Source organism: Henckelia pumila, chromosome 4, assembly GCF_033568475.1.
Source record: "Henckelia pumila isolate YLH828 chromosome 4, ASM3356847v2, whole genome shotgun sequence".
Taxonomy (NCBI): domain Eukaryota; kingdom Viridiplantae; phylum Streptophyta; class Magnoliopsida; order Lamiales; family Gesneriaceae; genus Henckelia; species Henckelia pumila.
Window position 1 is genome coordinate 231,779,456 of NC_133123.1, and position 26,916 is coordinate 231,806,371.

The 26,916-nt window shown below is 35.0% G+C and overlaps 2 protein-coding genes across 2 annotated transcripts; both read right to left on the bottom strand.

The window, feature by feature from the left end:
* Positions 1–744: 744 nt before the first annotated feature.
* On the bottom strand, positions 745–3,014 carry LOC140867302 (heat shock cognate 70 kDa protein-like). The gene is made up of 2 exons (XM_073272376.1): positions 2,706–3,014; positions 745–2,395 (listed from the first exon to the last, which is right to left on the bottom strand). Exons 1-2 carry the CDS (start codon positions 2,911–2,913, stop codon positions 753–755), a joined length of 1,851 nt encoding a protein of 616 aa, XP_073128477.1. The 5' UTR covers positions 2,914–3,014; the 3' UTR covers positions 745–752.
* A 21,433-nt stretch (positions 3,015–24,447) lies between these two features.
* LOC140862895 (uncharacterized) lies at positions 24,448–24,807 on the bottom strand. Its single transcript, XM_073265927.1, has one exon. It carries the CDS (start codon positions 24,805–24,807, stop codon positions 24,448–24,450), a length of 360 nt encoding a protein of 119 aa, XP_073122028.1.
* Between the last annotated feature and the right edge of the window lie 2,109 nt (positions 24,808–26,916).

The following is a 26,916-nucleotide window of genomic DNA, read 5'->3' on the forward strand; positions in this document are numbered from 1 at the left end:
AACATAATTAATTAGAATTAAGTAATCTTAATTGCATGTAAAATTATATTTTTGTGAACTTATTATATGAACAACAAAAACGTGGCTTATTCTTAAAAAAAAAAAAAGAAACAAAATGTGGCTCATTTAACATTGAAGTTTTAATCACTTGTTAATACAATTTTTTTGACAAATCTAAAAATTGAAATTATCTACACGAATATTTAAATTTTCTGATATTATCACCATTATGTTTTGATTAAAAATTTCAGAAAAATCTCAACTTAATTTAAATTTCAAAACCGATAAATTAGTCCAAAATAAAAATTTACTTGAATGATTAAATATTTATTATTTTTTGAGAGTGACAACAATCTACATAAGAATTTTCTTTAATTTAATATTTCTTTGAGATGCTACTTTTATTATTTTCTGAATATCGTCAACAAACTATAAACTTTCAATAATATCCTTTATTCTCCCATGTTAAGGAAAGTGAAAGACGAACAAAGAAATTAAAAGTTTGAAATGATCTAAATTAAATTAAATAAATAAAATATAATGGAAAAGTAAATAAGTAGTAAGATTGAATGATTGATGAAAGAGTATATTAGTTTAATAAAAATATGGAATAATTAAGTAGGGGTAATATTGTAAGAAAATACATTAATAAGCAAAAGTGGTATGGAGTGCAATTATAAACTATAATTTGAAGTATTGAGTTTGGAATACGTCACAATATGCATAATATATATAATACTCCGATCCTAAAATTAGAATGCACTGAATTTGGAAATAATAGGATCCCAGATGCTCATCAACTTCTTTCGTTTGTTGTCAAACGTATCTGCTTCTGCAATTTGGTGCTCATCCAACCACTCCATAGCAGATTTGAACTCGTCTTGTATTTTCTTGGAGTCGGCAGCTGATAAGTTGAAAGCATGTTTTTTGGTAAAATAAGTAGCTCTTGTCCCATACACATAATTTTCAAGAGAATTCTTTGCCGCAAATTTCTTCTTAAGCTCCTCGTCGTCTAACTTAAATCTCTCTGCTTCCTCCAACATTCTCTTAATATCAATATTGGACAGCATGCCTTTAACGTTGCTGATGGTGATGCTGTTTTTCTCGCCAGTGGTTTTATCTTCAGCAGACACATTTAAGATACCATTAGCATCGATATCAAAGCACAATTTCAATTTAGGGACATACCTCAGAGCAGGAGGAATGTGAGACAAACAAAATTTACCCAATAGAAAGTTGTCGCTTACTCTAGGTCTTTCACCCTCATACACTGACAACAACACGCTAGTTTGGTTATCATAAAGAGTGGTCAATCCACGTTCTTTCTTAGTAGGAATTGTAGTATTTCTGGGCACGATTACGCACATTTCACCCCCATTAGCTGAGACACCAAGAGATAGAGGGGTGACATCCCATAACACCAGTTCTTGAATCTCTTGATTACCTCGGCCAGTCAAAATTGCCGCTTGAACTGCTGCACCGTAGGCTACGGCCTCGTCAGGGTGAATGCTTTTGCACAACTCCTTCCCATCGAAGAAATCTTGAAGCATTTGTTGTACCTTTGGTATTCTAGTGGATCCACCAACAAGCACCACATCATGGATTCTCTTTTTTTCTATCTTACTATCATTCAAACATTTCTCAACATCCTTAATGCATTCCTCAAACAAATCCATGTTGAGCTCCTCGAATTTGGCTCGTGTAATTGTCGAGTGAAAATCAATTCCATCGTACAAGCCATCGATCCCTATAGTTGTCTGTGCGGTAAAAGATAGATTCCTTTTCGCCCTCTCACAACCAGTTCTCAACCTTCTCAACGCTCGGGGGTTGTTACTCATGTCCCTTTTGTGCTTTCTCTTGAATTCTTCAACAAAATGGTTCACCATTCTACTGTCAAAATCCTCTCCTCCAAGGTGAGTGTTGCCCGCAGTCGATTTAACCTTAAAAACACTCTTCACCATCGTGAGAAGAGAGACATCAAAAGTGCCACCACCAAGGTCAAAGATAAGCACATTCCTTTCTGTGTGGCTGCAAGAAATTTTGTCGAGGCCATAAGCAATGGCCGCAGCAGTTGGTTCGACAATGATACGCAAGACATTGAGACCAGAAATGATTCCGGCATCCATGGTCGCCCGTCTCTGAGAATCATTGAAGTAGGCAGGTACAGTAATAACTGCACTTTTAACCGTAGATCCAAGAAAAGCTTCTGCGATTTCCTTCATCTTGCTGAGGACCATTGAAGAAATCTGTTCAGCTGCAAATTGTTTCTCTTCACCTTTATAGTTAACAACAATCATGGGCTTATCATCATGAGAAACGACTTTGAATGGCCAAAGCTTCAAATCTTTCTGAACCACACTATCACTGAATCTTCTACCAATCAATCTCTTTGCATCTGTAAAGTATATTATATATTGAGAGACCATGTGAATAAGTCTACATATATATTATCATTAATATGAAATATATATATATTCTTAACAATGATGTCCCTTTAAAAAAATAAAGATAAAATCATGCAATGATGTGAAAGTTGTTATACGTACTGTCACATATTAATTTCACTCTAAAAAAATAAAGATAAAATCATGCATCTATAGAAACGAAGGGCCAAAAACCACCAAAATTCAAAGTTGTTGATTCCATGATTTCTACTTCAATAGAATGGAACAGAACAATTGGTCAGAATATTAATAGCATCTTACCAAAAACAGTGTTGGTGGGGTTGAAGGCAGCAAGATTCTTGGCGGCATCGCCGATGAGACGTTCGGTTTCATTGAAATATACACAAGAGGGCGTGATGCGGTTGCCCTGATCGTTGGGTATGACCTCCACACGATTCTGTTGCCACACGGCTACGCATGAATAAGTGGTGCCCAAATCAATTCCAACAGCTGCGTTTTCTCCAGACATGGTTGAAAAGAGTTCAAAACTTGGTTTTTAGGGGACTTCTCTTGATCGATGCGCCTTATATCTTCGATACTACGACGGAAACGAATTTCATGTGTGTACGACAACAGAGTTTGTCTATAAAAATATGCTTTACCTGTGTTGTTTTTGTATTTTGGATAGAAGATTTGAAATCCATTAAGGATACTTTGTAGAATATTTATCAAATTTGTTTTCAATCTTTCCGCAAGTTCTCTTATCAAAATATTTTATTCCTATTAAAACTTATTATTTCTAATATTGCCACCATTACAATTGAAAGTTCGATTTATGTATGGTTGGAACAAGGGCCGTTTCCTTTCACTAGATTTTTAAAAAAATAAGTGTTTTTTTTTTAAGTTGGCTTTTAAAAACACTTTTTAAAATAAAAGCAGAAATAATTTTGTGTTTGGATAAATATATTGAAAGTATTTTTTTAAACTTGAGTTTTAAAAAAAGCATTTGAAAAGCTATAAATATATGCTTTTAAAAGCACTTAAAATTTATCCAAACATATTTGAGTAAATAAAAACACTTTTTTTTATTTAAAAAAAATATTTTTTCTTAATTGTCTATTGAAACAAAACGGGCTCTAACAGACATCACAATAATTAATTGACACATAAATACACATACTAGTTTTTTTTTTTTTTTTGCCACACAATGCGTGAATACATTTTTTTTTCGTGTTGTGTAATCAAAAAAATTAATGGATTTATATTAAAATTTTAAAAATAGATGGATTAGTGTTTTAATACTTTTTATAAATTCTTCCAGTCGTAACAGATTCATGTGATCCATAAAAAATAGAATTAAATGGGTTTTTTTTAATTTAAAAATGAAATTTATCAATTTTTTAAGTTGAAAATAAAATTCAAATTTTGAAATTGAAATGATAGAAGATAATAGATATACAATACAATAAAAATGCAAATTAGAGACCGAAAAATCGGCCTCTAATCGAGAATTGAGACCGATTAGCGACTGATTTTATCAGTCTCAATAATCATGGTCGCTAATTGTTGGTGACTTGCATCAAAATCGGTCTCTAATTTAATTACCGAAATTTTATAATCGGTCTCTATTTTAAATAGAGACCGATATTCTTTTATCGGTCGCTAAACTAGATACCGATCATCTCTAATTTAATTTACATATCTAAATTAGAGACCGATTTTCCAAAACCAGTCTCTATTAATAAAGTAGTCCTCCTAATCTTTCTCCTTATTTAGAGCAATGCAAAAACAATCACAACACAATATACATAATTAATCAATATCATACAAAAAGCACAACTTAATATGAACATCAATATAAAATATCTCACAACACGATATTTACACGAACTATTCAAGTATGAAATATCCCAAAAAAAAATGTTATTTCATTCTACAAAATGTTTATATTGTTATGATAGCCTCATAAGAGTTACTTTGTAGAATACTAGTATCTCACCCGTGCGATGCATGAGATGTTATTTTATACAATTAATAATAAAAATTTAAATGTTATATATGATGATATAATCTTTCTATATTATTATAGCAGAGAACCTTTGATTAACCAATATCGTTACTTTTTAAATTCAATTAATTTTTGTGCGTCCAAATATATGTGAACATTTACATAAATGATATATATGTTAATGTACTAATTTTCAATTTAAAATTTGAAATTTAATGGTATGTTATCACTACTTTTTAATCTCAGTTAATTTTTGAAATTTAATGGTATGTTATCACTACTTTTTAATCTCAGTTAATTTTTTGTGTCAGTGACAATTTTCATAAATGCTATACATGATGATATACCAATATTTGGTTCAAAATTTAAAATTTGATAGGATGTCATCACTAATATTTAATTTCAGTTAATTTTTTTGTGTTCATATTAATGTGAAAATTTCTATAAATCTATATATGATCATAATGTATCAATTTTCAGTTCAAAATTTGAAATATGATCGAATGTTATCATTACTTTTAATTTGAGTTCATTTTTTGTTTCCACACACACATATATGTATTGTTTGAGAGTCACACACATATATATGTATGATAATGTAAGTTTTTCCTAACATGACCGATGTTATGGCTCAACCAATCTTAAAATATAAACTACATTTAAATATATATTTTGATTATATTATTTCATTTAATTTTGGTCATGTTTTTGAGTTTTTTGTATTGATGTTATATATTTAATCATCACCACTCTATATCATATTAAATAAATATAACTTTTTATACAATATTACATTTTCAAAATTTTTAAAAGAGTATCGTCCTTAATATTTTATGTATTTAGTTTTCTTATATCGCTAGTATATGCATTAATTAGAACCTTGAATCTTGATATAAATTTATTTAATATATTCTAAAAAATAATCAACATTTTTAATCAAATTTATTCATCAACAATGGCAAAAAATTTGAATTTTTTGAAAATATTTATTTTTTAAAAATGTTGATAGAAAAATAATATTTGATTTTTTTTAGATATCTTTTGTATATTTTTATTAGTGAGAGTTTCACTCAACCAAGATAAATAAGTTACTTTAACCACACAAAATTGTTATATCATTTCAGTACATATCTCAAATGATACAAACATTTCTCTGATATATGGTAAATTGTTGAGGATCGGTTGCGGTGTGGTGAACTTCTTTTGAGGATAGAATCGATTTGGGTGTGAATAGTAATTTCCAAACTGATTACACTGTTGCAGTTGAGCCCTGAATCTTCCAAATTGAGTTCAGTTGAGATTGGTCAATTGAACTGCTTCATTCTCGCGTGTCGATGTAAATTGCCAAACAAGTATTATGTGCGAAATGATGTCAACTAACAGATTAGTACTTGTGAACAAATGGTTTGATTTGAGTAGTGAGTGAGTGAGAGTGCTCTACTGAAAGTAAGATGTGCAAGTATTTGTTTTTGGATGTTCGAAACAAAATTTCCTATGTCACTCATTCTTTTTCCTTGGAAGCATCTACTCTAGAAGACTTTGACTACTATTACAACACTTTGTAAAGCCCACTCTAAGACTAGGACTTACACATAATCGCCTATCCCAGAACTCTTAGACTCAAGAATCCAGCCCTCGACTGATCCTTATAATTGTAAGGTCCAAAGTCCACTAGTTCAATAACGATATAATTAATTAAATTAATCGATATATTGCAGGTTAGTTTAGAAAATTTAGTTTTTATGTGTTATTATTTGAATAATGTTAATGTCTGAAATTTATGTGAATGTATGATTTTAAAAGTTTTTCATGTTGGTATTTAATTCTGGGTCATAGGAACGAATCTAGCCTTCGAACGAGTCAAGTTTAATATTTTACTTAATATTTAAGTTGATGTAGTGTATTCTATTAGTGGGCAATGGAATTTTAATGTTTTTTGGAACTAATGGGCCGAACTAAGCCCATTAGTCACAAACTGAGTGAGCGTTCAAATCAGTTTCTTTTCTCAGTTTTTTTTTTCTCAAAAATTTGGAACGCCGCTTTTTCCTTTCCCCTTTTCTCACGTTTCAAATTGTATCAAGAGCTAGGGCAAGATTTGTAACACCCCAAATTTATTACCAAATTAATTGGCAATTAAAATAGTTATTGAGTTGGAAAAATATTTATTGCGACCAATTGAGTTATAGAGTGTATTTATAAAATACATATCTGTGTTTTATTGAGTGTGTTTTAGTGTGTGTTTTGAGATTTATAGCAAATCGATAATTTTTTGATTTGTACTAATTTATTTGATGTCCAAATGGTAAAATTAGTCTCCATTCTGATATTTTCTGCTACACACACCCCACAATTATTAACATCATTCTCTGAAATTATTGTCTTTGACTAGTCAATTAGACTTATAATTTCTCAAATTAATTATTAAGTTAAACTTAGACCATGATCAGTCAACTCGGTCAAACATTCTTTTAAATTAAAGTATCTTACATAAATAATTATTTTAATTCCGATATCTCAATAATTATATCAAAAATGCCAATATTACCAGATATCCGGAAATAGTCAAACCAATTGACTAATTGACACGTGTATTTTATAAATACACTCTATAACTCAATTGGCCGCAATAAATATTTTTCCAACTCAATAATTATTTTAATTGTCAATTAATTTGATAATAAATTTTTGGGGCGTTACATACATGATCATTCCTGTTGGTGCCAAATTGTTGAGAATTGGCCGCCATGTTCTCGATTAAATTCCTCGCTTGTACCAGAGTTTTATCCACAAAAACTCCACCACTGGCTGCGTCTAGCATACTCCTTTCATGAGGTAACAAACCTTCATAGCAATATTTGATTAATAAATTTTCACTTATCTAGTGCTGCGGACAGCTAGCAGAAAGCTTCTTGAACCGCTCCCAGTATTCGTGCAGTGATTCCCCTGAGTATTGCTTGATTCCATAGATTTATTTCCGAATGTTCGCGGCTCTAGAGGCTGGGAAATATTTTTCCAGAAATATTATTTTCATCTCCGTCCAAGTCGTGATAGAAACAGAGGGTAAATAGTATATCCAATCCTTAGCAGCACTCTTCAAGGAGAAAGGAAAGGCCCTCAGTTGAATATGCTCCTCTGTCACTCCATGGGGTTTCATACTTATGCAGACCACATGGAATTCCATCAAGTGTTTATTAGGGTCTTCACCTGCAAGACCATGAAAAGAAGACAATAAGTGAATCAATCCAGATTTAAGCTCAAATGTAGCATTATTTTCTAACGTAGGAAAAGTAATGCATAAATGTTGATTGGGATCAGGAGTGCCTAATTGTCTAAGACTCAGATTAGCATTAGGAGTCATTTCTTCTTCTGGAAATTCTGTTCAAGCAACTTCTTCATGTTTCCTACGAGCTTCTCTCCTTCGCCTGTGTAAAGTCCTTTCGATCTCCGGGTCGTAGAGAAGGTCTTCTTCAGCAAAATCACCTGAAAGAATGAACGAGAGAGAAACTAGAAACAAAGAAAAGAGAAGAGAGTGAGATTAAACAAAACAAAATAAAAAGAAAAAGAACACAATAAATTAAACACCGTTCCCCCGCAACGACGCCAAAATTTGGTAGCGCTAAGTCGTGTCACGCCCAAATTACCCAACTCAAATCAGATAACAAAATGTGCAGTAGTGTGAGTAGGGATCGTTCCCATGAAGAAAAAAAATTTAATGTGTTCTAAAATAAAAAGAAAGGGGATTTTTGAGTTTTGGAATTAACTACTGAAAATTCAAGAAATTTAAAAGAAATATTATCACTATCATGCAAGATTTAAAAGTATGAGGAAATCAATAAGAAACAAGTCTTGGTATCGGTCGACTACACCCTTGATATTAATTCATTCAATCATCGATTCCTAAAAATAATTAATCCAATCAAATATTCATCATTGAAAATCAAATTTCTGTTTTACCTTAATCTTAATTAATTATACACCAGCGTTCTAAATTAACCCTAACCAATAAATCAACCCGGATTCCAGCGATTTATATTTAAATTTAAGGTAGCATTCAAACGAGTAAAACTGATGAACCTAGACAACACAAATACCAGCGATTGTATTTAATCTATTCAAGAGTTGTTCCTACGATTCAAAAAATTCAGCAGCAGAAAATATTAAACGTAGTTGCTTCGCAAATTAGTTGATTCAAACAATTATGGATTTGAATTTTAATTTAGCTATAGTTTGCATAGCAAAATCCTAAGATGACCAATCCGAAAATTTCGCATACAAACATGAAATAAAACAGATCAACTATTGATACTCAATAAGGATTAAAGCATGACAATCGAATCTCATGAATAAACAAAATCAAGGGCTTGTATTCCTCAACCAAGTTCTAAGGTTTAGCTACAATGATTCATGAAAAATTCGAGAAAAATTAAAAGAAAGGAAGAAATCTTGAGAGAAAATTGTAATACAAAACCTAGCCGCCAAGGAGATATGCCAAAAGTCTGATAATGAAGTCTGAAAAATGGAATAAAATCCTAATAAAAGCTAGAATCCAAAATAAAAGAGTTTCTAAAATTAACAATTCTTTCCCGAACAGCGACGCTTGCTCGATCGGTAAAATGTGACCGATCGAGCGAGCCAAAAAATGTACTCCTACTATTTTGCGAATTCCGCGAGCCGCTCGATCGGTCAAGTCTTGCAGATTGATCGGCCGAAAATTCCAGAGCCTACTGTTTTCAACTTCACATGCTCCGTTTGATCGGTTAAATGTTGCAGATCGATCGAGCGCTTCCCTTCAAAATAATTTCGTCATTCCCCTTTGCTCCATAGTTCGTCCATGCATCCGCTAAAACGCACAACCTAACCAACAAAATCGGGAAACCAACCATGTAGACACATAATATGCAATACGAACAAAATACTTAATTAAAACACATAAACGAATGCAAAACAATAACAAAATAACATTAAAATAAGCAACACAAACACAACTATCAGTTATGTTAGGTGCAATGACTGTCGAGTTTTGAGATGGAATAGGAAGCGTTTCCATATGTCTGTGCGCTGTGGAATGTCCCAGTCGAGCATATTGGTGGAAGCTTACCTTAGTCTTGATTTGTGTACAGTGATTGCGAGTATGTTTAACTACCAGGAGGATGGCCATCGATTAAATTCATGGGTGAATAACCTGTGATCGAGATGATGTAAATCATCAATGGTGCGATGATTTCCATTGCGGCATATGCACATGAATTCGCAGACCAATGAATCAAGAAAGGATTTTGTGACATGATTGTCACGTGAAGAGAGTTCCTTATGACGCAGTATTGAGTATACAAAGAAACGTGAACTATGATTTGCACTAGACATGGTGGGCTAAATTCCCATTATTTCTTGGGAAGCTTGTTTGCTTTGGTGGAGCATGGGAAGGATGACCAGTCTGGGAATCGTGTTGAATAGTTACGTTGGAATATAGCTTTGTGTCAACTAGATTCTTTTGGGGAGAAATTCGGGCTTTGTTATGTCAGCACATTGTCAGGATTGGTGTTTCCTGACTAGAGGTGATAGGCACCGAGAGCTTTTGAGAACCATTGGATGGTTAGATTCAATTAGTGATTCGATGAATGTCGTAAGCCAGTCAGGTTATGACTTGGTCTTTGTCAGTCTAAGATTTTCCCTTGGGACAATGATTTCGGTCAAGAGGGTGTTTGTATCCTTAGTGATCAGTGAGATCGTGGTCAGGATGGAAGATATATCAGTGTGGCTGATACAGTCGGTAATTGGATCAAATGTGTCGTGTCGTTTGCGATTAACAATGGATAACTGAAGATAGTCAGTAGTGTTACGCAATTCTAGCAGTATTGCAGATGAATCAGCGCGGATTCTAAACCGAGTATAAGTTCCGATGAGGTTCAGTGATTAAGCATACCCTGCAGGTTTAGCGAGGTTTAGAGTTTTCGAAGGTTATTCGACCAGATGTTTCGAACCGGAACTATTGGTGAATTGGACAAGTGGTCTATATTACGTTCTCGAGGTTCTACCCTAGATTTCAAGGGCGAAATCCTTTTAAGGGGGGGGGGGGGGGAATGTAGTGACCCGTATCCATAATTTGTGATTAATGAGTATAGTAATCATGTGATCATGTTTTGATTTATTAATACATGATTAAGGAAATTTTTGTTGGATTAACGAACTTCAGAAATGGATTCAGAATGATCGGAAATGGCCCGGAGGTTGACCAGGAACGGAAGAAACGTTCGTGGAACGGACGCAACGTTCTTGCCATCTGATGTCATCCGTGACGTCAGCAAGAGGACGTCGTTGCTTACGAACGTGATGGGACATCAGATGCAACGATGGGAGAACGGACGCAACGATCGGGAATGGACGCAACGATGGAGGAACGGACGTTCCGTGTTGCGTTTATAAATATGGGATCCGAGGCTTCATTCCAACTCGCACCTCTCCTCTCTTCTCTCTCAATTCCTTAGCCTTCTAGCTCAGATCTAGGGAATTCTAGGCATCCTTTTGGGATTCCGGAAATGGCATAGCGATTCAGGCGTCGTAGCGGAGCTGTGTCCTAGTTTTGAGGCAATCACCATCAGCGGACTGACGACGGACGCATGTATAGCTATGGTCTCCTTAAATTATTTAGGAGTATGCAATAGCTTAGTTAAGACTTTTAGAGCTTAAATATTGATGCATGAGTATTTGCATTGTAGAGCTGATGATAGGCTTGAGAACCTAGAGTGGGACTGCTAGGAACTGCCTGTAGTAAGGTATATAAGTACTGACTGAGATGACCAGCATGATATATATTGTATGTATTGCATGAGAGTATGTGCTATTTGTTTTACCATGTTTTACGACTTTAGCACATGCATGTTTTTACGATAGACTACATCTGGTATGATGTGAGTCATGACAGTTTCCATCAGTGAGGCGTTACTTCCTGTGGATTCGTGTCTGGGGACACTCAGCCCCTGGATTTTGCTATCACTAGGAGCTACCAAGACAGTGGGCAGACACTATAGTTGATAGGTGAATATACGACCGGCACCGCGGACTTGCTATCCGATATTGCCCTGTACATTCATGGCGCCTCTGAGTACTGTTTTTACCCTCGTTTTAAATACACTTATGTGTTGTATATATTTTATATATCATTGCTTCTGTATAGAGCGTATTCGCTCACGTCCAGTATTTTCTATATGTCTGGACACCCCATTCGGCAGGGCAGGTGTAGGTGCAGGGTTGAGCACCAGGAGCTTGAAGTAGCAAGTGACCAGTGAAGAAAACAGGATTAGTTGTAGATCTTTACCCTTAGAATTATTTGTAATTCGATTGGGTTGTATATCGGCTTATTTAACCGGTTGTATTCTGCCGGTCTTCTTTTATTCAAGTGTTCCGCAACGATTTATTTTAAATGCATGCTTAATTATGCTCTAACTCTGATTAGTTAATGGATCTGGGTTGGGTCGCTACATATTCGCCTGGAATACATCTCAACTGATCTGCAAGTTGTTGATATCTTCACAAAGCCATTACCTGACGCTAAGTTTTCTTATTTTTGAAATGTTATTGGTTTGATTGATATTGATTAAATATGCTTATTTTTAGGGGAAACTTGTTTCGTTTTTCAAACTCATATGCCATGAACTTTTCTGCATTTTCTTGAACTCATCTAGTTGAACTTATCTTAACTTTAATTTTTTTTTGTGACTTTTTGCTTATCTTAGCACACTCATACATCTGCACATTAAGTCACGATTTGACATACACAGAAGCAAATAACAAGCAAAATAATTTCATTTCATGATAATAAAAAAAATTTACATTCTCCGAGGCGCATACATCCTCTTCATTATGTTAACCTCTTTATGCCACTTAAACAATCACTCTCTAAGTGGTGTTTCAAATGGCGTGAACATAAACTCACCTTACGGAGAAGAAGATACTTTGCACCTTCTGAAGGGATGATGGCCTCGTCACTTTCGGACCATAAAAGGTCCCTGTACATTTCTCTCCTGTAAGAGAGCTCCCTGGCGTCCTCCTCCTTCCGTGGTGGGAAGATGGCAGGATGATACATTAGTATCTCCTTGATCTTAAAGTACGTCCTCATCGTGTATTTTAGGACAAACTCCTGAAGCTCTTCCTATCGTTCTTCAATACTTTGCACCATTCTTATCTGATATTTCTTTTCTGTGCAGAAGATCGGACAATCGATCCGATTAGTTAATTTATGGAGGGTTCTTTGTCGTTTTTTATTCCCAATAAAGAATTAAATATATTATTTCTTGTCGCGATAATAGTACAGCCGACTTACACCGTATATTTTTTAATTCAAAAGTTTCTCACGTCACTCATCCACACTTTTGGGAAAAATTACTTACATACATCTATATCACCTCTCTTTCTTACAACTGAACCCTAATTTCTTTCACACAAAACACATTTACTTTGGAAAATTTATTTCGATTGCAGGAAAGATGTCTCCGATTACCCAAAATGTTCTTCTCATAGACTTTCACACTGTGTACGATCTTCTTGATCAAGGGATGGTGGAAATTTTTCGCACCATCAAAGCTTCTGGGTTGAGGAAATTCCTGGAAGGTAGGAAAGTCATCTACAAGCAGGCACTTCCAAAGTTCTTTCAGATAGCCAAAATCTAAGATCAAGTTATCTCTACTGCTCTTCGTGGAGAGTTCGTGAGGATTACATCTGATTTATTTTCTTCATCGTTCGATCTACCCAGACAGGGGATCACAAACTTCTCAGAAATTTCTTTTGAATTGAATACTCAGATGAAAATGATGTATTCTATGACAGATAAACCAGTTAAGATACCTTGCAATAATAAGGAACTCAAGATGGAATTCAGGCTGCTATTTCTGCTGGTATTGCAGTAAATTGGTCTGTTGTTCTGTTATATGTTCTATCTGCAAGGATCACTGCTCCAATAGTCCAATCTCAAGGCTTTGCAATTCAAATCGGAGAAATCTTGAATGATTTGAATGTCCATCTGGGACCATCTACCAATCTTCATCCTCACAAGACATTAAATGAGAGGGCCATCGAGGTGTATGAGGCCAAGCAGTTGATCGTGTTCAAGCATGGTACACCCAATCCAGATGAAATTGAAAATTTGACTATACCAGATGAATCAAAGCCTCCAGCAATTCAAGCTTCCAAGTCCACTGCAGATCCGAAGCCATCTGTTTAAAAAAGGAAGAAATCAGTAAAAAGGAAATTACTGATTGAATCTACTGAATCAGAAGAGTCAGAGTCAGATCAAGTGACTCTGGTTGAGATCGTTCTTCCTCCTCCTCAAAATAAGAAGATATCTATTAGACCTCCTCCCGAGTTCCAACAGCAATTCAATCTGCTCCAATTCCTTCTATACCTCTGTCAAGAGTTGAAAGAGCTGTTATTTTAGTGACATAGATGAATATCACTACTCTTCGGTCTGGATTTTTTAAGGAGTCCGGTGATACATCTGATCCTTCCTCTACTTCCAATGCACAAAGGATTATTGATCAAGTTGCTGATCACATCATCAACAGTGCAGAAGAAAAGATGAAAATCTTTGACAGATGGGTATTCCACCGGACCAAAAATCACATCTCAAATATTAAGTCATTGAAAAAGCTGTCCAATATTCTGCTCTTGAAGACAAGATCCTTGAGTGAGCTGAAACTCAAGATATCTTACTTTCACTGAAAAGAAAAAAAATTATTGAACTCAGACTGAAGGAAAGTGTCCTGCGAGCTTATTTGAGAATGAAGAGAGCAAAGTTCAATCCAGTAATTTTGGATATTTTTGATCAAACTGCTGCAATAAGTTAACAGGAGAATGATGCTCTTCTGATGAATTCTACTGCTCAAATGATGAGACAAGATTTCCCTGTTGAGGTTTCATCAGCCAAAACAGCTCACATTAACTCATCTGAGACTATTTTTGACACAGAGGATTTTGATTCTATCATTGACATTCCTTCTAATGATCATGTTTCTCGTACTCGGTCTCCTGCTCAATCAAATTCTCCTCCGAAGGGAATTCAGATGATTGACACTATTATTGAAGAACCATTGATTGAGATTCAGATTGAAGAGCCATTTATTGATCAATCTATGGCTGAATCTCACATTGAAGATCATATTTTTGAAGATTTGTTCATTGAGGATGTTTTTGTTGAGCCTCCAAAACAAATGTTGACTTCAACTTCTTCTGAGGAAATCAACTTTGATCCGGACACAACCATTGTCCCTTTTGTTCCAGCTATAGAACGATTTCAGGTTCCATCTACAGAATCTTTGAATAGGAAACCAAATTGTTAAATCTAGTTTCGTTAATTTATGTAGATGAAATATGCTATGATAGCACAACACACCTAATGTATCGCTACTCGCACACTAATTATTCATGACAATTACGGATCATTGAACTCATGGTTAGCATTCAAAAGACGTAAAGTCAATTAATTTATCAGATTAATCGACCTACAACTTTCATGAAATAAAGCATAAATCAACAAATACTAGAAACAAACAAGAACATCAATTTAAACGTATAACCTCACAGTGATGAATCGAAATACCGGAAAATATCCTTGAATCAAAATTAAAAACTTAGCCAAGCATAGTTGGCTAGCCTAGAAATATAAAAGATTAAACCTAAAAATTATGAAGAGGAAAAGAAGAAGAAAATTTCTCTGCCTGGTCGTCTCAAGAGTGCAGAACAAGATGCAGATATCTGTAGAATTCTCCCTAAATCTGAAACTAACGTGTAAAACTTGTAAAAAGGAAAAAAGATAAAGTCTAAAATTAAAAACAAAAAGATAAAGCCTAAGTAAAAGATAATGTGGAGATATTGTTTGAATAAAAAATCTCCAACTATCTTTATTTATGTAAAAATATTCTCTTCAAAAAATCTTCCATAACTTAAATACCATATTTATACTTCTCAAATTCTGAAATCTTCTATTCCCCACAAGACAGTAACATAGTAATCACACAGCGCGCCCACGCCTTGTTTAAGGACCACTTTTAGTTTGCTCAATTTCTCAAACTTTCCTCTTGGAAACTCCAAATGTGATATAATTCAACTTTTTAGCCCAATTTTTGTCCAAGATCATCAAAATTCCTCCAACTACAAAACATGACAAAAACACACCAATTAACATATGCAAAAGATAAAAACTCGAGAAATATGATACTAAAAATATAAATATTATGAACCTATCAAAATCTCTCATACATAAACCATGCTTGTCCTCAAACATATAATAGTTCAATCTATCATCTCACTCATCATCCTCCTTTCTCTTCCTCAACCAATCCAAACAAAATATTCATGCATTTAATGCTTTAAAAACATGCCAAAAGTGCAAATTCTCACATACCACATCACAAGCAATCAACTCAATCAATTGTATTAAAATTAAAATACATAGGGCACAACAACTTCTCACGGGATTCACTCATTGCACTCAACAAAAGTGTTTGTGGTGTATATATCAAGAAAAAAAACTCTCATGTCAAAACATAAAAGATTTTTAACCATAAGCTTGCAAATATATCACGTCTTTTCCACCAAATGAATGAATTGAAATGCATGATCAAATGGCGTAAAGATGGTTGTAACAGAGCTAGAAGTAAGGTAGCTTAAAGGATAAAATGGCTAATAGAATTGAAGTCATCATATAAAAATTTCCACAAAAACAACTCCATCTAGCTATTCATCCACAATCCATGACAATTTTGACATCCAATAAAATCATTCATCTCTCTTCATTTTTTTCAATTTTTTTTGGGAATTTAAAATGTAAAAAATAGAATTATAAGACTCGGAGCATGAGTAACTAAGTCTCCAAACTTTTTCACTGTCTTTGATTCAAATAGTGCCCTATGTGAAAAGTTTACATAATTTTTCAATTCAAGGTTCAAAGAATGGGATAACCAATAAATAAAGGATTTTCATGGCCTGTAGTGTGGTTATTCTTCAAAGAAAAGGATTAGGCTAAAAATTGACTCACTAAGGGTATATTCATAAAGGTTGGCTCAAAGCAGGGGCATATGAAAAATGATTTTAACCTAGGGCCCTTAATTTTGAACAATGCATTAAATCCACCAAAGGGGTTAATTAGGACATGTATAACAATGCAAGTTCTAGAAAAATTAACAATGAATGACAAACACACAATCAAGAAAACAAGGCATGATATAGTGATTGCTCATTGGCCCAAATCTCGCCAAAAGAGATGGCTATGTGTGTTAGACCCATGCATTTGTCTTTTCAACGATTATCAAGAGCAACAACCCAAAATGAAGCAAAGAGAGTACAATTTTTTTTTTTCAAAAAGGACCAGTGTTAGAAGTATCCAGGATTTAGAGGAGAGAAACAATAATCATGAACTAAATATCTCTTGGACAGAAACTCACAAAATTGAATTAAAAAAAATAAAAAACAACAATAATTAACCACCGATAAGAATAACACAAACAACTTAAAACCTCCCACACCTAAATCCGCATTGTCCTCAATGACATAAAAAATGCTCAAATAAAACAAGAAAAGGGTAAGGATAATTAGATAACTCCCCTGACAATTTTGAGCATTGACGAAAATGCCATCTATTGCTGAGGTGAGAGAACTTTGGATCAAACTACGCTGGTAAATATCATTAAAATCAAACAACACTCCACAAAATATTTCAGCAATCACCCACCAAAATCATAGTAGCAGCTACTACGAAGGAATAAAACCTTGGCAAACTAAAGAAAACATAATGCACACCGGAACCAAAGATAATAATCAAACAATGATGATCTAAGAGTAGAGAGATATCACCAAATTACATCGGTGAATGGTGGCTGGTCGATGGTTGTCTTGGAGTGAAAGTGAAGAGCGAGCGGCGGCTAGAGAAGACGGCAAGTGCATGGCATTGACGAGGTGGCTGGACGGTGGTCTGGTGATTGTTCGGTGCGAGGAACGATGGTGGTCTCAGGCCAAGAGAGGTGGTGGATGCAGGCGGTGCTGGATTTGAAATACGACGGCTGGTGGTCACGATGGATGTTGGTCAGTGATCTGGTAAATGACGGCAGCACAGAGGCGTTGTGAGGATAGGCTGCGCTGGAATTTAGCAGAAAAGTGGCTGACGATGGTGCTGGAGTGAAGTAGTGATGCACAGGCAGCGACTGCGGTGATGAGGGGTGAGAAACGACGTTCGTGTGAAGTGGAGTGAATGGTGGTGGAGAGAGGGTGAGTAGCGGGTGACTTGGAGATGAAGGAGAGAAAGAGACGGGAGGGGCGGCCCTGTAGAGAGATAATAAAAAAAATGATAAGGCGATAAACCCTCTTATTTGAGTTATTATTCTTGTAATAATTACAATTATTAATTAAAAGAAACTAAAACAAATTGGAAACGTTTTCTTTCAAAACAGAAAATAATTTTTCATAGGGCATGGGCACACCTTGTAGAAAATTATTTTCTAAAAATTTTAAAGTTTTTAAGAAGAAAAATTGTTTTTTTGTACAGAAAATGATTTTTCATAGGGCGTGGGCACACCTTATAGAAAATCATTTTCTGAATATTTTTTTTAAAAGGAAGCATAAAAAAAAAATAATAATAATAAATAAATAAATAACGTTGGGTTGCCTCCCAAAAGCGCAATTTTTTTAGCGTCGTTATGCTCGACGTTACCAATCTCATCAAGTCGTGGAATAACGAGAAATTGTTAACTCAATCTCCATGTACGACACACTTTCATTTTCATGGAACACCTTCAGTCGATGTCCATTCACTTTGAAAATTTTCTCTGTATCCAAACTCTTAATTTCTACTGCACCATAAGGGAACACGTGAGTAACAACAAATGGACCAATTCATTGAGAACAAAGCTTACCTGACATGAATTTTAACCGAGAATTAAAGAGCAGTACTTTTTGGCCAACAATAAATTGCTTTCTCAACATAGAGTTATCATGACACAACGTCGTTTTCTCTTTATAAATCCTTGAGTTCTCATAAGCCTCCAAACGCAGTTCCTCTAACTCTTGCAGGTGCAGTTTCCTAGTTTCTCCTGCCTCATCCAATTGTGCACACATTTGAAAATTTTCAGTCTCACATTCTTCCTCAAAAACTCCCTGCACAATTGAATCAACATCTATCGAGCATATAGAATGATTTTACTTGGGTATTTAATAACATCAAAAATATTAAATTTTACAATCTCTCCATCAAATTCGACGGAGAGGATACCATCATCAACAACAATCTTGGTCCTAGCTGTCTTCATGAATGGCCTTCCCAATAGAATTGGAGGTGAATTCGAAATGGATTCATCCTCCATTCGCAAGATATAGAAATTTGCGGGGAATATCAACTCTTTAACCTGTACTAAAACATCATCAACAACTCCTTACGGGTAAGCATTAGAACGATCAGCCAATTGAATCACCACTCTAGTTTCTTTCAAAGGACTCAAATTTAGAGCACAATTAATGGAATATGGCATGACATTTATGGATTCACCTAAATCTAACATGGCACACTCAATTTTTAAATTTCCAATAACACAAGGCATAGTAAACATATCCGGATCCTTGCATTTATTTGGTAAAGACATTTTTATCACAACAGATACATTTTTTCCCACACTTACCTTCTCATCACTTCTCAACCTCCTCTTGTTAGTGCACAAATCCTTCAAAAATTTAGCATACCTTGGGATTTACTTAATTGAATCAATCAAGGGTATGTTAATTTCCACTTTTCTGAACGTCTCCAACACTTCATTCTCAGCTTTTTTGGATTTTTAACCTAGAAGGAAAAGGAAGAACAACCACATTAGATATATCAGATACAGAAGGTGTGGATTTTACCTTTGTGTGCTCCTAGGATGTGTCTTCAACCTCCTTGTCCATGTATTTTCTTTCACTAGTCTGCTCAGGTGAGGTAGACCCAATTTCTTTTTTCTTTCCACTTCTCAACACCATTGCACTTGCATTTTCTCTTGGATTTACTACCATTTGTGATGGTAATTTTACAGAATTTTGAGCCTCCAAATTGATAACCACAGTAGCTAACTGGGTTATCTGATTTCCTAGATTCTGAATGCTGTCCCTCGTTTCATGTTGGAATTTTTTAGTGTTAGTTGCAAGGGTCTTAACAATTTCATCTAGAGACATACCTAAGTCGAAGGATTGTGCAGGTTCCGGTTTTTTGTTGTAATTCTGTTGTAAAAACCCTTGTTTTTGTTACGCCTTAAATGCATACAAATCTCGCGTTATGAGATTAATCTTTTTAATGCATTAAAAAGTCTCATGTTATTATGTTTTGATGATTACAAACTCGGTTAATTGTTACTAAATGTTTAAAGTGAGATTTTGCAGATTAGATTTTTATTGACAATTAAATTCTTGGAAGATATTTTGAAGTTGTAAATGTATTTATGAAGTCTCGTATTCCTCATATAATTGATGCAATGTTCTGTGGATGGTACGGAATACCTTGACGATGGATACGAGAACAAAAAGAAGAAAAAGTATGGAGAAGCAATGTCCAAAAATCACTGGGAATTTTTTATAGATCCATATCAGATCTCCACCACTCATAATCTGAGGATGTTGTAAACCTTCTGTCCAAATTTCAGATCCATCCAAGGGCTATATTTGGAGATATGATTTTTTCAAATATGTTGCACAATATCTACTTCTGCAAGGAACGAAACCATGAAGAATAAACTTCAGAAAATAACAGGGAATGTTTCACATATCCAAATCCAATATCCAACGATCAGAATCCATTTAGGATGTTATAAATCTTATGTTCAAATTTCAGGTCAATCCAATGGATAGATTGTGAGATATGATTTTTTCAAATGTGTCGCGCAGAACAAGAAGCAAAAATATTATGAAGCGAGTTCCGAAAATTACTGGACGTGTTTGATTCTTCCAAATCCAATCTTCACCGTTCACAATGCATTATATGATTTTTTAAAGCATCTGTCAAAATTTCGGCTCAATCCCACGGTTAGATTGTGATATATTATTTTTCCACATATTCCGCACAGTGCTGGGTGGAAGTAGACCGCGGCGCCGAACACTTTTTTTTCTAGAACTTCTCTTCCCAACATACTCTCCATGCACCAAAAGGAGTTTCAAATCCTTGCCAACTATAAATAGAGGCTTTCCAAGGCCATTTGAAGACATCCCAACTCATTTCTTCTCTTCTTTGCAAGCAGTCTTCTCTCTATCAAAGTGTTTGTGTGATATATTCAAAAAATCGAGAGTTGTTTGTAAAAATAGTTTGTGAAGTTGGTTGTGATATTGTTTTAAACACTTGAGTGTGAAGCCAAGTGTGTTGTGTGATTGTTGAGGCTATCCTTGGAGCCCTTAAGGCCAAGTGTTTCGAGTTGTAGCGGCGCGGCGATCGTGTTGTTGTTTTACGGCTATCATGGATCCATCAAGGCCAAGACGTTGAAGTGCTAGTGGATTTTTGGTTAATCGATCTTAACCAAGAATCACTTAGACGATTTATCGTCGAACTTTCATAAACATATCCTATCTCATTTACCGCTCTAATTTGTTTTACGCATTTATTTACCGCATTTATTTTTGATTGCTTTAAGTCTTCCGCTTACATATTTTTATAATCGCTTTAAATTGCTAAAGTTTCCAATAGAACCTAAACCCCCCCCCCCCCCCCAATTAGGTTCTAACAGTTGTCCTCCTTGGTTTTTGTAGCTGAAGTTCGGGTGATCTCTCCATCCTGGATTGTAGGTATTGGAATATGGATCATATTAACGTTGTGGTTGTCTAGGAAAATTTCCAATTGCATTGGCTTGTTGTGTTTGATCTTCTTGTAATGTTGGACACATATCCGTCGGATGTCCAACAATCGAACATATACTACAAGATTTGACCTGTTGTGCTTGTCCTACAACCAATTTTTCCAAAAGAGATGTTAAAGAATCTAATTTTTTTATCAATGGGACTAACACTTACCTCTTTGACATGTCTCGGAGCGTTATCTTCTCTTGTTCTAAACTGTTGAGCATTAGTTGTCATGTTGGCTATAAGATCACTTGCTTCTTGAGGTGTTTTGTTCATTAATGCTCCTCCACTTGCAGCATCAACCATGTTCCTATAAAAAACTGAGAGTCCCTCATAAAAATACTGAACCAAAAGTTGTTCAGAAATTTGATGTTGCTGAAACGACCCTAACTCTATAATTAATAAATAAATATGCGGAATTTTTTTTTTTTCTAAGTAAAAATATGTACATACATGCCCATACATATATGCACAAAATAAATAGATTTAAAAATAAATAACTTGAATAAAATAATGTAACAAATCGAAAACTTAACATTTCATAATTTAAATATCTGAGTCATGAGTTAAATAAAATACTGACCAAAAGTGAAATAAATTAAGGTTTTGCATGCACTGAAAATTTCTCAAATAAAATATCCCGAATCACAACCATTGAAAATAATTAAAATGTAACATGCTAAAAATTCGAGACATGCATAAAGACTCAGACAACGGTCACGAGGATCACTGCAGTCTGCTCATACGTCCTCGCCTCCGGTGGGTACTACGTCCTCTACGTACTCACCTGCACCATACCAGTGTAGTGAGCCTAGAAGCCCAACATGCTAACATAACAAGGATTTAAAATAATTTAAATCACTTTAATACTAATACATAACATATACATGAATGAGCATGCTTAAAATAACATCATGACATAACATAACTTAAATTAACTTAAATATCATAATTATACATAATACATAAACATTGTTGAGCAAATTATTTTCTAACATCGCATGGTTGTATCCATAGTGTAACCTTAAATCATACATCAAATACTGATCAGCGTGGAAACCAACGTACGTGGCGGTGACGAATCACCTCTTAAATTGGCAGTAAACTGCCCTTCAATAGTTCACATATGGGGATGAATCCCCCTCAAATTGTCACACTACTTCAACTTCCAACATAAAATATTTTCTTTTGCTCAACCTTAAACATTAAATCATGCATAAAAATTATTTCATGAATGCATGTACTTAAATAAAATGTGTGTCCTTCATATATATTTAATTTAAATTTCATACTAACATATAATTATTAAAATAACTTCCATGCATAAAAATTATTAAATATATATTCAGGACACATGCAAATTTCTCATGGGTTGTACTGACTGCTGGCCCTAACACTCAAGCCCAATTACTTAAATCTGGCCCATTAACACTGAGACTGGCCCATTAACGTACTTAAGCCCAACATTACATTTCTAAGCCCAATGAATTAATTAAAGCCCATTAAAACACTCCTGGCCCAATAACAACTTATTCTGGCCCAATGGGCCCTAAAGCCCAAAGACTGGCCCAATAACTTCCATGGGCCCCAAGGCCCATAAAAATTTAAGAGATTAACTTAAATTAATTTAATTAAGCCCAAAAATAATTAAATTTATCCCAAAGAAATTAAATGGAACCCAAATCATTTTATTTCAAATTAATTGGCCCAAAAACCAATTAAACCCTAAAATACTTTAAAATTAAAAAGACTCGAGCACGGCCCACCAACCCGGACCCGGACCAACTTAACCCGACCCACTACCCTACTGACCCGACCCGGACCACTCAGACCCGGCCCAGACCCGAAACTAGCCCAAACCCGTGACCCCCCTCCTGTGCCCTCTCTCGGCCGAGAGCAGCAGGTCTTCACGGCCTGCTGCCGGCCAGCTCTGGCCGCCCCTGGCTAGAGCCCCACCGCCCAGACGTAGCCCACGCCTGGGCGGTCCCGACTTGGCCCTAGCCCTGACCCCATGCACGCCCTAAACCAAGCCCGAGCCCCTCTTCCCTCGAACCCTAGCTGCGCATCCATGGACGCGGATCTGCACTTGGTGGTTTCTTGGGCTCATTTTGCTCGAGCCACTCGAGCCATTCAAGTCTAGGCCTCCCTCACGCATCCTAAATTCCCTTGACCAGAAGTAGTACGAATCATGGTTAAGAAAAACATGAATATGATCAAGAAACGCAAGAACACACGCATAAAACCCGCACTATTCTCGTTTTTCTGAAAATTGTTGGAACAATCTGATGTCTACACATTCACACATCTAATTTCTGATATGGCACGAAAATAAAGAGAAAGAATCATGCCTTTCACCGAAATTGAAAAGATGAAGGCGCATGGAACGATTCCGGGACGACGGGACGACGACGACAAGCTTTGGACCTTCAAAAAACGTGGCTATGGAGTCTACCTTGGGGCTGCTCGGTCGAAGAAGAAGATGAAGGAGGGTGGGATGTCGGCTAAGTGAGTGATCGGGTGAAGGGTTTGGGTAGGATAAGTTTAGGTTTAAGTTTTTAATTAAAATAGGTTTTAGGATAATTGAAAATATTAAAAAGGATATTAAATATATAACTTAAAAACTCTAAATAAGAAGTAAAATCTGATAACTAAATTAAAATCCCGAAATATTAAATTAAGGGAATTTTAAAAATACTAAAAAGTCATTATTTTGGCTTATTTTGAATAAAAACGGACTCCTAAAATTATATAAAATTAAATACTAAAAATATTGAGGAAATAAAACTCAAAATAATATTTTTGGGCTCTAAAAAGACTCATAAAATAATTTGGATAGAAAGTTGTCATCTCGTCCGTCCACGGTCCCGTCTACGCGATCAAAAACAATTAATTTCCATAAATCGTGAAAATCACTAATTATGGGTTTAATGCTTAAAATAACTTAAAACATGCACAAATAATTTCACATAATTATTTAGCCCATAAATCTAAAATTCTAAATAAATAAAATTCCTAATTATGCATGCGAATTTACGTATTTAAAATACCGGGTGTTACAGTTGCGGACAACTTGCATACAGTTTCTTGAATCTCTCCCAGTACTTCAGAAATTTGATGTTGCGGACAACTTGCATACAGTTTCTTGAATCTCTCCCAGTACTCATACAAAGTCTCTTCCTGTAACTGTTGGATCCCACAAATATCCTTCCTAATGTTTGCTGCTCTCTAAGCTGGGAAGAACTTTTCCAAAAATTGTTGTTTCATGTCATTCCAAGTTATTATAGTTCCAGAGGGCAAATAGTAGAGCCAATCATTAGCCTTGCCAGCCAGAGAGAATGGGAAAGCTCGCAGTGAAATTTGTTCCTCTGTAATACCTTGAGGTTTCATAGTTGTGCAAACAATGTGGAATTCCTTCAAATTCTTATGCGGGTCTTCACCTGCAAGACCACGAAAAGTTGGTAACAAGTGAATCAAACCAGATTTTAATTCAAAATCGGCTTCAATAGGGAATTGAATGCATAATGGTTGTTGAGTAACATTAGGATTAGCCAACTCCCTGAGAGTTCTTCGAGCTGGTTCTGTCATTGTTTCTTCGTGCTCACTTTCTTCAGTTTCAAACTCGAGGTCAGATTCTGTAACGCCCGGAATTAATTGAATTAATCCGAGAATTATTGAATTTTAATCCGAGTATATTTAATTTGAAAATTTTGAAGTTTTGAATTAAATTCTAATATTTTTAAATTATTTAGGATTGAAATTGAATTAAAAAGATTTGGCGAGGACCAATTTGCAAATAAGCAAGAATTGAGGGGCCAAAGTGCAATTTTCAGATTTTACTTGGACACTTGGCTTGAATATGTAGTGAACGTGTATACACATGTTTTATCATCAATTATGATCAGAATTATCATCTTCCTCAATAGCCAAAACCGAGACCTTCAATTCTTTGTCCAAATTTGATCTTCTAAATTCGATAACTTTTGCTACGGTTGTCCGATTTCAATTCCGAAGATAGTTTTGGAATCCTTGCAAGAAGGGCTATCCATTGATGTAAGTATTGATGGGATTTAGCATGTTTCGAAATTATGTGTTTGGGCAGAAATCAGAATTGGTCATGGTGTTGTGTTCTTGAGCTTATATTGTTTGTTATATCGAAACCGGTTTGAAGATTTGATACCGTTTGTATTTGCTATGAATTTCCAGCTTATACTCGAGATTTTGATGCTTCTAATATGCTGGTTATTCAGAGTTTATATTCTGATATGTATGTGATTTGAGTGAAGAGAATTGAAGTATTGTTATATCGAAGTCGGTTCGGAAAAAGGAATGTTGTTTGCAATTACTACAGAATTTCAGCAGCTATTTCGAAACCTATGACTATTGATCTAGCTGGTTTATGATGTTATGTTTCTGGTATAACATGTATTTGAATTAGAAATGGATGATAGAGTTGTTGAATTTCAGTTACGGTTGCTGAATTATAATCATTACGCCGTCAAGTTCAGAATTTTCTTGTCGGGGACTATCTTTGATTAAGCTGTTATGGAATTGATATTATTTTCCAGCTTATGTTTCGAAATTCACACCTTTTATTATGCTGATATATGATGTTAGGAAATGAATTAGAAGTTAATATGATGTTTAGAAATGATATATATTACGATATCGAAGTTGAACCGAAGAATAAGCACCGTTTGCACGTGCTATGATTTTTCAGAAGTTGGATTCAACCCTATGCTTCTTATTTAGATGATATATGATGATATTCAGCTGTCATAATATGTATATGAAGTTGATAAGAATGATAGAATGGTTGGAAATGAATTACGGTTGCCGAACTTATATCGTTATGTCGTCAAGTCAAGAATTGACTAGTTTTGGATTCTCTTTGATTGAGCTGAACATGGTTTGAGTTCTTGCTGATGTTCTTCTATATATATGATGCGTTTTCAGATTGAAAACAGGGGACATCGAGCTTGGAAAGTTCAGCTTCGAATTGATAGAAGTTTGATCAAGGTTTGTGACTTCTAGCCTTGGAGAAAGAGTTGAGTCTTGAGAAGATTTTTGTGACAAGAGACATGTTGTGTGGTGTGCAGATTGTGAAGATTTAAAGAGCTTGAAACCAATATTGAAAGGTATAAGACAACCTCTAAAGAAAGGGCTTGCACACTCAATATGAATCTATTGAGTAATCATTTCTAAAACCACATACTTTGTGCTTCTATGTTAATAGATGCTTATATGATTACTTGTTGAGATTATTGATTGATAACTTATTTGATATTGATGGGTTTAAATTATTTTGAGTTGTTGAGTTGTGGTAGATTGATTATAGAGTTGTTAGTAAACCTCTTGAGCCACAATTCTTTCGAAACCTTGAAAACAGAATCGAAAAGAAAATATTGGACGTGGTTAACTTGTATATGAGAGGCTTGAGATCTGACTTGATTTCTTTTTGCCATGATTCTCAGTATAGTGTTCACAGTCCAGGGAATATGAAATTGTTACCACCTCGAGCGGGAGTGTAGGTGGGAGGCTTGATTTTTGGCCTTATGATATTCCCGGGATCCCAATGAAATGATTTTTGAAAATATCGATTCTGTGAGATTTGAATCCTTGAACCCTCGACTTGTCTTGGAGTCTTTATGTTATTGAATGAATTTTCTTTGGAAGATATTCAACAGGTAAGGGTAT

Excerpts from the sequence above, each read along its gene's own strand:
- LOC140867302 (XM_073272376.1), bottom strand. The coding sequence starts at position 2,913 with ATGTCTGGAGAAAACGCAGCTGTTGGAATTGATTTGGGCACCACTTAT. Across the intron at positions 2,396-2,705 it reads CCCCACCAACACTGTTTTTG|ATGCAAAGAGATTGATTGGT; the intron begins GTAAGATGCTAT and ends TATACTTTACAG.
- LOC140862895 (XM_073265927.1), bottom strand. The coding sequence starts at position 24,807 with ATGACAGAACCAGCTCGAAGAACTCTCAGGGAGTTGGCTAATCCTAAT.